At 51.1% G+C, this 12,341-nt stretch overlaps 1 protein-coding gene across 2 annotated transcripts; it reads right to left on the bottom strand.

The window, feature by feature from the left end:
* Positions 1-206: 206 nt before the first annotated feature.
* On the bottom strand, positions 207-11,340 carry MTHFSD (methenyltetrahydrofolate synthetase domain containing; the record flags this gene model as incomplete). 2 transcript variants are annotated; one of them, XM_040329673.1, is given in 7 exon segments in its annotated part: positions 207-1,366; positions 3,541-3,666; positions 5,218-5,330; positions 6,357-6,447; positions 8,406-8,519; positions 8,989-9,102; positions 11,237-11,340. In XM_040329673.1, coding segments are annotated over 7 exon segments (1,127 nt in total), but the record flags the coding sequence as incomplete, so codon positions are not given.
* Positions 11,341-12,341: the final 1,001 nt, after the last annotated feature.

The following is a 12,341-nucleotide window of genomic DNA, read 5'->3' as shown; positions in this document are numbered from 1 at the left end:
TGAGCCCTAAAAATCACAACCTCATATGGCAAAGAGCAAAAATTATAGAGAGACAGAAAAAAAAACAGAGATAATGACAATGTGGATCAGGAGCAAAAAATAAAAAGGGAAGCCTAGAGTTCCATAGAGGGCAGTGGGATGTACTTCCTAAAGCATGGGCTGCCCTTCTGTTAGCAGCGGCATAAAAAAAATTTAAGTATTCTTTATTTTTTACATCACGCTTGAATAGGTGAGAGTCTGCAGAGTGTGCTCCGGCATTGCCAGCAGGCGTGTTCCAGGATCACTCCTTACAGTAGGCGGAGACATTGCCAGCAGGCGTGTTCCAGGATCACTCCTTACAGTAGGCGGAGACATTGCCAGCAGGCGTGTTCCAGGATCACTCCTTACAGTAGGCGGAGACATTGCCAGCAGGCGTGTTCCAGGATCACTCCTTACAGTAGGCGGAGACATTACCAGCAGGCGTGTTCCAGGATCACTCCTTACAGTAGGCGGAGACATTACCAGCAGGCGTGTTCCAAGATCACTCCTTACAGTAGGCGGAGACATTACCAGCAGGCGTGTTCCAGGATCACTCCTTACAGTAGGCGGAGACATTGCCAGCAGGCGTGTTCCAGGATCACTCCTTACAGTAGGCGGAGACATTACCAGCAGGCGTGTTCCAGGATCACTCCTTACAGTAGGCGGAGGGGTAGAGCTGCAGCAATACATGGATGAAAAACGAATGACCGTATTTAGACGGCAGTCCATAACGGCACGTGAGTGCTGTACCAACAAACCTCTCGTCTCCCCATGCATGCGCACAGGAAGCGGGCAGAGCTGTACGAGCTTCTATAGGTCAGTATGCACCAACTTTAGCAATGCAGTCTGTAGGCATCCAATGAGATGTACCGATTTTCCTAACTTACATGCTCTGCTCCTCACCTAGGCCCCCTCTGTTCCGCTGACCTCTAGCCATCTCCACCCGTACAGGGTGACCCCCAATATTTAATCCTTCCAGCTTTTCCAGCACAACTTGTGCATGGGCGGGGTCGCTGTAGTTCAGAAAGGCTCTGCGCTGGGCTCCCTGCCAGGTGAGCTGGAGGGGGAAGGCGTCCCGGCTTCTCAATATACTCTTCAGTTCACTGACCCGTGTAGTAGAAGGGATATCGCCGATGTAGACGGCGGCGCTGTCTTTGTGGTCGGCGGGCTTTGGTGGCACAGGTGGAGGGCGAGCCTCTCCGTTGGTGTGTGGGGAGGGGGAGGTATGATTGGTGCTCTTCACTGAAGAATCCGGCTCATCTTTCAGCGTCACGTCTTTCCCCAGACGCCGTTCTTTGTCCCAAAGTTTCTTCAGGATCGGAATTTTCTCCATCATCTCATGGCTTATCTACACAAGAAAAAAAAGATTTAATTTACACACCCCCATGGTCTAGCAATAGCAAATTGCCATGCCCCCCCACTGTCTAGCTACCTAGCAGTCAATTGTCACGAATCAACCCCCCCTATTGCCTAGCAGTTTTCCTGCCAATACCCGCATAGTGGGGCAGTTTTCATGACCATAACCCCCCCCCCCCCCCCCCCACCCATTTTTTTTTGTAGACACTTTTTTTTTGTATGGATATAATTGGCCATTGAAACATGTTGACTGGAGATAGGGTTATCAGGGTTTTGCCGATATATATATATATATATATATATATATATATATATATATATAAAAAAGTGCCAACAACGGCATGCTGGATTCAATTGACTTTAATGAACAAATCGCCCCGCTCATTACCTTCAATGCAAAACAAAAACAAAAAATACCTCCCATTGACTTCAATGCAAAAACATCAGGCACATAAAAAAAAGTAAACTGTCCATTTCAGTTTTCAGGCCACGTGCATCCTGAATTTTTTGTTTTGGTACCGTATTTTATATCTATTTATATATCACTGCACCATTACTTTTCTGCCCACACCCCCGTTGTCTAGTAGTGTTGATATCCACATCCCCCTGTTGTCTGGCAGTTTACATGCCCATATCCCCCTGTTGTCTGGCAGTTTACGTGCCCATACCTCCCTGTTGTCTGGCAGTTTACATGCCCATATCCCCCTGCTGTCTGGCAGTTTACATGCCCATATCCCCCTGCTGTCTGGCAGTTTACATGCCCATATCCCCCTGCTGTCTGGCAGTTTACATGCCCATATCCCCCTGCTGTCTGGCAGTTTACATGCCCATATCCCCCTGCTGTCTGGCAGTTTACATGCCCACATCCCCGTTGTCTGGCAGTTTACATGCCCACATCCCCGTTGTCTGGCAGTTTACATGCCCACATCCCCCTGTTGTCCGGCATCTTTCATGCTCATACTGTACTGCTGTCTAGCAGTTAAAGCGGAGGTCCCACGAAAAAAAAAAATTATTAAAAGCCAGCAGCTACAGATACTGCAGCTGCTGACTTTTAATAAATGGACACTTACCTGTCTGTCCAGGGTGCCCGCGATGCCGAAGCCGAGAAATCGCTTGTCTCTTGGGTGCCCCCCCGCCGCCATCCTTGGTGAGGGAATCAGGAAGTGAAGCGTTGCAGCTTCACTGCCCGATTCCCTACTGCGTGAGCCGTGCGGCGCGTCTTAACTGGTCTCCGCTGCCTCCTGGGACCAGTGTGTTTTCCCGAAGACAGCAGGGGGGAGATTGTGACGCAAAGAGACGAATTCCCGGAAGTATCAGCACCCCCTCCCCCCGAAAGGTGCCAAATGCGACACCGTGGGGGGGGGGGGGGGGGGCAGGAGGGTTCCAAAAAGCGGAGGTTTACTTTTTGTGTGGACCTCCGCTTTAATAGGCCCATAACCACCTGTTTTCTAGAACCTTGGTTGGTCTGGAGGTGTGGGCATTTCTAGGCAGGTTGCATTTGCATGCAGACCGCCATAGGCAATATCCACATGTGCTGCTGATCCTCCATGCTTGAAAGAACTGGAATCCAACAGATGAAAAGGGTGTGCCAAGGACAGCCAGACTGGGCGGAAAAAGATAGATGATGCTGGACGCCCTCCAGCCAGGAAGTGAGGCGGGCCCCTCTCTGACTTGCTGCAGTTTCTAATGCAGTGTGAGAGTCTTAGGCCCCGTACACACGGCCGAGGAACTCGACGTGCCAAACACGTCGAGTTCAGGGATGAAGCCGCCGAGGAGCTCGGCGGGCCGCCTTCTCCCATAGAACAACGAGAAAATAGAGAACATGTTCTCTATTTTCTCGACGAGTTCCTCGGCGGCTCCATCGGGCCAAAAGTGTACAGACGACAGAGTTTCTCGGCAGAATCCGGGTTTGACCGAGTTTCTCGCCGAATTCTGCCGAGAAACTCTGTCGTGTGTACGAGGCCTCAGAGTGTGAGGTGAAATCAGAGTAAGGCATTTCAATCCAGGAGAGGAGCCGGTACAACTGTGTAAGACTGAAGGAGAGACAGGGGTCAGACTTCATATCTTTTGCCTGAACTCAGTGGACGTCTTTTTTTTTTTTTTAACCCGACTACATAAATATTCCCTCAGATTCTGTCTTCTTGTTCAGAAACGAACACAACACACCTTAGACCAAATGATCCCTGTTGGCTTGGGGCGAGCACAGTCCGTCTTTATGACCCGGGTGGGTGTCAGGATGTAGTCTACGGTCAGGTCATGGTCACCCAGCAGCTCCTCTGGGATATCGAGCACCTTAGAAAGCACAAGTAAAAGATAAAAAGGTCCAATGAATTTGAATACATGTACAATAGGCTCACCTAGGGTTGTCCCGATACCACTTTTTTAGGACCGGAGTACGAGTACCGATACTTTTTTTTTTTATGTACTCGCCGATACCGAATACCGATACTTTTTTTTAAATGTGTCCCCAAATGCAGCCATGTCCCCCAAACATATGCAGCCATGTCCCCCCAAACATATGCAGCCATGTCCCCCCAAACATATGCAGCCATGTCCCCCCAAACATATGCAGCCATGTCCCCCCAAACATATGCAGCCATGTCCCCCCAAACATATGCAGCCATGTCCCCCCAAACATATTGCAGCCGTGCCCCCAAACATATTGCAGCCATGTCCCCCCCATATACAGCCATGTCCCCCGTATATACAGCCATGTCCCCCGTATATACAGCCATGTCCCCCGTATATACAGCCATGTCCCCCGTACCTACTGTGATGCCGCCGCGTTAATCACCGCGTGGGGAACATTACAGCCAGTGTTCGTTTGAATAGCTGTTTTCCCCGCCGCGCTGTGTATAGAGACACTCCCCCTTGCTCGCGATTGGACAGATCCGTCCAAGGGGGAGTGTCTATGCGCGGCGTGGAAAACAGCTATTCAAACAAACGCTGGCTGTAATGTTCCCCGCGCCGCGGTGATTAACGCGGCGGCGGTTGCGGCATCGGCGGAGTATTCTATTTTAGTATCGGCGGTATTAGCGGGTCCCGATATCGGGACAACCCTAGGCTCACCCCAGGGACACACACAGGATGTACCCTCCAATTTTATAAAACACACACACAATCCTGCTCCTATACCCACATGTGTTCATCTCATTTCAGTTTATCTTCTTGCCCCCTGGGCACTTTCACCCCCTTCCTGCCCAGGCCAATTGTCAGCTTTCAGTGCTGTCACACTTTGAATTTCCCATACTACGTTTTTATAAAAAAAAAATTATACAAATAGAGCTTTCTTTTAGGTGGTTTTGATCACCTCTGGATTTATATTTTTTTTGCAAAAAAACGGAAAAAAAATAAATAGAAAAATAAATAAAAAAAAAAGTTTCAAAGTTTGTTACATAATTTTGAAAAAGGGTAATTTTTCTCCTTCATTAATGTGCGCTGAAGAGGCAGCACTGATATGCAGCTGTAGGTGGCACTGGTGGGCACTGCATAGCAGTGCCTCCTCGTGTTCGGGACCCATGCCCCTCTGTCAGATGCCAGTGATTCCCCCCCCCCCCCACGCCATCGGCGTGAAAAAAAAAAAAGGCGATTAGCGCTCTTCTGTTTCCATCACATGATCAGCCGTCATTGGCTGACAGTTGATCATGTGGTAAGGGGCCGGAATAATTTTTTATTACATTTTTCTTTCAATTTTCTTTTTATAACTGAGCAATACAATGTTACCATAATAACTTTGTACTACTCTGGGGAAGTGATCGGCATTTTATTTATTTTTACATGTCCTTGGGTTCAGTACAACCAAGGATTTCCCAAAGATGGGTTCCCCTTAAATGTCTCGCTCACCTGACAGTCATGAACAACAGTGACTACGATGGTTTGATCCGTCACCGCCCCCATGGCCACCATCATGGCGTATTCCATGTCTGCAAACCCCTCTCCTTTTCCGATCCGCCACCCTGGGGAGGAGAGAGAAAGTTACCAGACTGGGTGGAGTGGACTAGAGTTTACCAGACTTGAAGTAGAAATGCCAATTACAAGGCTTTAGACAACCCCCCCCTGTGTGTGTTATTATAATAAAATATATATATATATATATATATATATATATATATATATATATATATATATATATATATATATATATATATATATATATATATATATATATATATATATATATATATATATATATTTTATTTATATTACACATATACACCGCTTCATACTAAATGAATGACCACATGAAGTAATGGGGGGGGGGGGGGGGGAGACACACACGCAGGGAGCGCAGAGTGTGGAGCGATTGGGGGGATGTAGGGGGGGTGCATAGGGAGTGCAGAGTGATGGAGGATGTAAGGAGTGCAGAGTGTGGAGTGATGGAGGAAGTAGGGGTTGCAGAGTGTGGAGTGATGGAGGATGTAGGGGGGGTGCATAGGGAGCGCAGAGTGGGAGGACGCAGGGAGCGCAGAGTGTGGAGTGATGGAGGACGTAGGGGGGGTGCATAGGGGGTGCAGAGTGATGGAGGACGCGCAGAGTGATGGAGGACGCAGGGAGCGCAGAGTGATGGAGGACGCAGGGAGCGCAGAGTGATGGAGGACGCAGAGAGCGCAGAGTGTGGAGTGATGGAGGACGCAGAGAGCGCAGAGTGTGGAGTGATGGAGGACGCAGGGAGCGCAGAGTGTGGAGTGATGGAGGACGCAGGGAGCGCAGAGTGTGGAGTGATGGAGGACGCAGGCTTCAAAAATGTCCAGACATTTGACATCTCTAGTCAGGCGCAGGGAAAACCAACTATAATCTCTCAGGTGAATGGAGGGGGAAAAAATAAAAGAGCAATGTAGTTGTGTGTCCGATTGCTGTCATGTCGGCTCTCACTGGTGATGGAGATCCGGATTTAAATGCTACCTTTCACCCTAATATCTATGCAGGACCACCTCTCTGGTTATGGATGGCATTGGGGGGGGGGGGATGAACTGGGAGATTACCTTTTTCTGACACCGCCACGGAACCCACAACTATCAGATCCACCTGCACTGCTGCGTCCAGCCCCAGGGGAACGCTGTAATTCCGAACACCCTGCAAAATAAGAAAAACAAATACATAACACTGGAGGATTAAAGAAGAAGAAATACCTGTGTGCAGAAGTAATGGATCACATTCCCTGTTCTGCACAGAAATCTTTATTTTTTCCCCAGGAAAAAAAAGACACATTACAAGGGCACTAAATCTTCTAGTGGGTTTGTGAGGGACAACGTTCCATGCCGAAACATTTCTTACCTTAATGCATTCATTAAGGTAAAAATTCTTTAGGCTTTAGAACCACAGGAGCAGAACAATTCTTACATTCCTGCTATGGGCCGAGATATTCACCAATAGAGATATAAAAGTAACATTGGGCTAGATTCACAGAGAGATACGCCGTCGTATCTCTGAGTTAGGCCGGTCGTATCTATGCGCCCGATTCATAGAATCAGATACGCATAGATCTCCCTAAGATCCGACAGGTGTAACTGTGTTACACCGTCGGATCTTAACTGCAATTTAAAAATGGCCGCGGGGGGCGTTCTCGCTGATTTACGCTGAGAAATATGTAAATCAGCGAGATACGCCGATTCACGAACGTACGCGGGCCCGACGCAGTATGTTACAACGTTTACGTAGCGGTTTTCCCGGCGTATACTTACCCCTGCTTCTATGAGGCGCAGCCAATGTTAAGTATGGCCGTCGTTCCCGCGTCGGATTTTTTTTTAACGTCGTTTGCGTACGCCGATTCTCAAACCCGCTCGTCGTAAGTTACGCTCACGCCGAAACCACTGACGTCCTAGCGACGTCAGTGAGAGCAATGCACGCCGGGAAAATTCGCGGACGGCGCATGCGCATTTAAATCGGCGCGGGGACGCGCCTGATTTAAATAGTACACTTCCCCTAGCTGCGGAATTTGAATTTCGCCGGGGGATTTACGATCCGCCGCCGCATGTTTGGAGGCAAGTGTTTTGTGAATGAAAAAGATGGATACCTCTAAGCGAGGTGGGATTTTTAGGGCAACCAAAAAACAATTATGACAACTAGGTCATAAAAAAATATAAATTTTTAATACATTAATTCAAGACATATACATTTTATAATAACATATATATATATGAAATAAAAAAAATGAATCATCATTATATATATATATACACATACACACACACACACACACACACACACACACACACTAGGGTAGATTCAGGTAGAGGCGCGCAAAACTGCGTTGGCGTAACATAAGAAATTTACGTTACGCCTCCGCAAGTTTTACTGGCAAGTGCTCGATTCACAAAGCACTTGCCGGTAAAGTTGCGGAGGCGTAGCGTAAAAGGGGCCGGCGTAAGCACGCGTAGTTTAAATGATCCCGTAGGGGGCGTGGATCATTTAAATTAGGCGCGTTCTCGCGTCGAACGTACCGCGCATGCGCCGTTCCTAAATTTTCCCGACGTGCATTGCGGCAAATGACGTCGCAAGGACGTCATTTGCTTCGACGTGAACGTAAATGGCGTCCAGCGCCATTCACGAACGACTTACGCAAACAACGTAACAAGTTCAAATCGCGACGCGGGAACGACGTCCATACTTAACATTGGCTGCCCCTGCTAATAGCAGGAGCAGCCTTACGACGAAAACGACGTACGCAAACAACGTAAAGATCGAACGCCGGGCGCACGTACGTTTGAGAATCAGCGTAAGTATGCAATTTGCATACTCTACGCTGACATCTATGGGAGCGCCACCTAGCGTTCAGCGTCAGAATGCACCCTAAGATACGACGGCATAAGAGACTTATGCCAGTCGTATCTTAGGCTAAAGTCGGCGTATCAAGCTTTCTGAATAAGGAAAGTAGATACGCCGGCGCAAGTAAGCAATTACGCTGCGTATCTATGGATACGCAAGCATAATTGCTTTCTGAATCTACCCCACTGTAAGTAAGCCATTTCAGTCCAGGAGAGGAGTCGGTACAACTGTGCAAGACTGGAGGTCAGATTTAAGGGATGTCCTACCTGTGAGGTGGCGCAGATCCTCAGAACCTCTTTGGTGGCCCCAGGGGGAGGGGTGATCTTGTTGAAGAGGCCGGAGCGGAGGCGAGGTGTGGGGACCAACAAGGTCTTGCGAGCCTGCAGACAATAAAGAACAGAACGATATCATTCCAAAGTGTATGATGGGACTTGTAGATCTAAAGGCCAGCGAATCGCATGCCCATCCCCCCCTAAGTTATGCAATGAAAATTTACTTCAACATATTTGTCAACTCTTTAGGGCCGATTTATAACAATAAAAAAAAAAAAAAAAAAGTGCTGTGCGAATTTGAGCCGCGGATCTGGCGCGGACGCCCAGCCGCGGATCTGGCGCGGACGCCCAGCCGCGGATCTGGCGCGGACGCCGAGTTTTGGCTGTGTTGCGGACGCCGAGTCATGGACCTGGTATGGATTTCGCCTTTACCTGCAAAGCTGCCAGTCGCACGCCTTCCAGGGGCTTGTCGGGGTCCACCTTAACCTCCCGCGTTGTTTGGAAGACCCCCAGGGAGGCGATGTTCTGGCCGGCCTGCCGGGAATTCTAGACAGAGGAGGGAAAGTGGGTTACTTACTTCCAGCGTGAGGAAGCGTGCGTTCTTCTGCGGCGTGTCGGGGTTTATCTTAACGTTCGTCGCCCCCTGGAACTCCTGCAAGCCCTTCAACCTCTCACAGGCTTGTGCAGCCCCCTGGACACCGACAGGAGATAAATATCAATAAAAACCCACATACTTTATATCAGGGCTCAAAATTTCAAGTCCTGAGCTACTAGCCAGGCCTCAAAGGTTACTCGCCACCAGTGCCCCACCCAATCCCTACCCTGCCCCGCCTCTAATTCCACCCCTAGACACGCCCTCATAAATTATCTCATGAAATGACACTTACATGTTTTATGCAAAAATAAGTTACAGAAATAAATATTAACAACTTCATCAATGCAGCCTCACCTGTGCCCGCCACATGCAGCCTCACCTGTGCCCGCCCAATGCAGCCTCACCTGTGCCCGCCCAATGCAGACTCACCTGTGCCCGCCCAATGCAGACTCACCTGTGCCCGCCACATGCAGACTCACCTGTGCCCGCCACATGCAGACTCACCTGTGCCCGCCACATGCAGACTCACCTGTGCCCGCCACATGCAGACTCACCTGTGCCCGCCACATGCAGACTCACCTGTGCCCGCCACATGCAGACTCACCTGGGCAGGGGAATGCATGGCTGGAGGAAGAGGAGAGCCGCGTGATAGCACGCTATTAGGGGCTCTTACATTATAATTGGCTCTGCTCGGCACAGCCCCGCCTCCTCCTGACCCCGTGCCTGTGATAGAACGCATCGGATCGGGAGGCGGGGCTGTGTCGAGCAGAGCCAATTATAAAGTAAGCGCCGGTAACAGCGTGCTATCCCATGGCTCTCCTCTTCCTCCATGCTCTCTCCCCCCGGGGCGATCGATTGGAGAACGGCTCCCGATCAACCCCACCGGCGGTGCTCTCCCCTCCCAGGCAGGCAGCCCAGCACACAAACCCTAATTTTCCACTCGAAAATTTGAGGGCTGCTTCATAGAATATTCTTTAATTCAGGGCTCGACAAATCCCGGGCGCCAGGTCGCCATGGCGACTAGAAATAGGGTCCTGGCGACTTGGCTTGGAAGGGGGGCATCTGGTGGTGAGCCGTTGGTATTACAAGTTATTACCACCAGATGTGTAAGCTGGCGCCATCTGGTGGTGGCCGTTGGTATTACAAGTTAAGCATTACAAGTTAAACAGCAATTCTAATGTCATTTTTCACTATTTTCACTGCCATCTTCTTCCCTCTAATTAGAACCCCCAAACATTATATATATTTTTTATCCTAACACCCTAGAGAATAAAATGGCGATCGTTGCAATACTTTCTGTCACGCCGTATTTGCGCAGCGGTCTTACAAGCGCGCTTTTTTGGGAAAAAAAATTACACTTTTTTTAATTAAAAAATAAGACAACAGTAAAGTTATCCCCATTTTTTTTTTTATATTATGAAAGATAATGTTACGCCGAGTAAATTCATACCCAACATGTCACGCTTCAAAATTGCGTCCGCTCGTGGAATGCCGACAAACTTTTACCCTTTAAATCTTCATAGGCGACATTTAAAAAAAATCTACAGGTTGCATGTTTTGAGTTACAGAGGAGGTCTAGGGCTAGAATTATTGCTCTCGCTCTACCAATCGCGGCGATACCTCACATGTGTGGTTTGAACACCGTTTACATATGCGGGCGCTGCTCACGTATTTGTTCGCTTCTGCGCGCAAGCTCGTCGGGACGGGGCGCGTTTTCTGGCTCCTAACTTTTTTAGCTGGCTCCTAGATTCCAAGCAAATTTGTCAAACCCTGCTTTAATTAAAGTCAATGTGAACCCCAACAATGACCTTCTTTGGCTCAGTAATATCTGATCTCCCTCCGCCAGTTGTACCGGCTCCTCTCCTGGACTGAAATGCCTTAGTCAGATTTCACCGCACACTGTGAGCTTCTCACAATGTGCATTAGAAGCTGCACGTCAGATAGAGCCCGCCTCATTTCCTGGCTGGAGGATGTCCCTCGTCATCTAGCCCTTTCCTCCCCAGCCTGACTGTGCCTGGCCCGCCCCTTTCATTCATTGGATTTCAGTTATTTTAGTTATGGAGGCTCAGCATAAAAACATGGCAGAGGCTTTAACCCTTCACTGCTTCCTGTAAAGTTAAATACGTTTTGGCTGGAGGTAAATCTTGAGACGTTCGGCAAGGAAGGGGATGGGGAAGGGGATGGGGAAGGGGATGGGGGAGGGGGAGGGGAGGGGAGGGGGAGTGGTTACCTTGAAGTTGGGGATGCGATGGTGGACGGGTCGGGGAAAATCGGCCAGATTATTCTTCTCTATATAATCCCAAACCTTCTGCCGGATGTCCCATTTACTGCAACCTGAGAGAGAAAAGATGGAGATCAACAGAATCATATGATGGGGACACTAAGAGGGGGGGCGGGGTATGAATCAGTGGCAGTGCTGGGGGGAGGGGGGGGATCAGCGGCAGTGCTGAGGGGGAGGAGGGTGGGTCAGCTGCAGTGCTGGGGGGGAGGAGGGGGGGGATCAGCTGCAGTGCTGGGGGGGAGGAGGGGGGGCATCAGCGGCAGTGCTGGGGGGAGGGGGGGGGATCAGCGGCAGTGCTGGGGGGGGGGGGGGGCATCAGCGGCAGTGCTGGGGGAGGGGGGGGGCATCAGCGGCAGTGCTGGGGGGGGGGGGGCATCAGCGGCAGTGCTGGGGAGGGGGGGGGCATCAGCGGCAGTGCTGGGGAGGGGGGGGGGGAATCAGCGGCAGTGCTGGGGGGGAGGGGGGGCATCAGCGGCAGTGCTGGGGGGGAGGGGGGGGCATCAGCGGCAGTGCTGGGGGGGGGGGGGGGGCATCAGCGGCAGTGCTGGGGGGGGGGGGGGGCCTCAGCGGCAGTGCTGGGGGGGGGGGGGGGGCATCAGCGGCAGTGCTGGGGGAGGGGGGGCATCAGCGGCAGTGCTGGGGGGAGGGGGGGGCATCAGCGGCAGTGCTGGGGAGGGGGGGGGGAATCAGCGGCAGTGCTGGGGAGGGGGGGGGCATCAGCGGCAGTGCTGGGGGGGGGGGGGCATCAGCGGCAGTGCTGGGGAGGGGGGGGCATCAGCGGCAGTGCTGGGGAGGGGGGGGGGCATCAGCGGCAGTGCTGGGGAGGGGGGGGCATCAGCGGCAGTGCTGGGGGGGGGGGGGCATCAGCGGCAGTGCTGGGGAGGGGGGGGCATCAGCGGCAGTGCTGGGGGGGGGGGGGCATCAGCGGCAGTGCTGGGGAGGGGGGGGCATCAGCGGCAGTGCTGGGGAGGGGGGGGCATCAGCGGCAGTGCTGGGGAGGGGGGGGCATCAGCGGCAGTGCTGGGGAGGGGGGGCATCAGCGGCAGTGCTGGGG

The sequence above is a fragment of the Rana temporaria genome, chromosome 11 (genome assembly GCF_905171775.1).
Source record: "Rana temporaria chromosome 11, aRanTem1.1, whole genome shotgun sequence".
NCBI lineage: Eukaryota > Metazoa > Chordata > Amphibia > Anura > Ranidae > Rana > Rana temporaria.
This window is presented reverse-complemented; position numbering and strand designations above follow the sequence as displayed.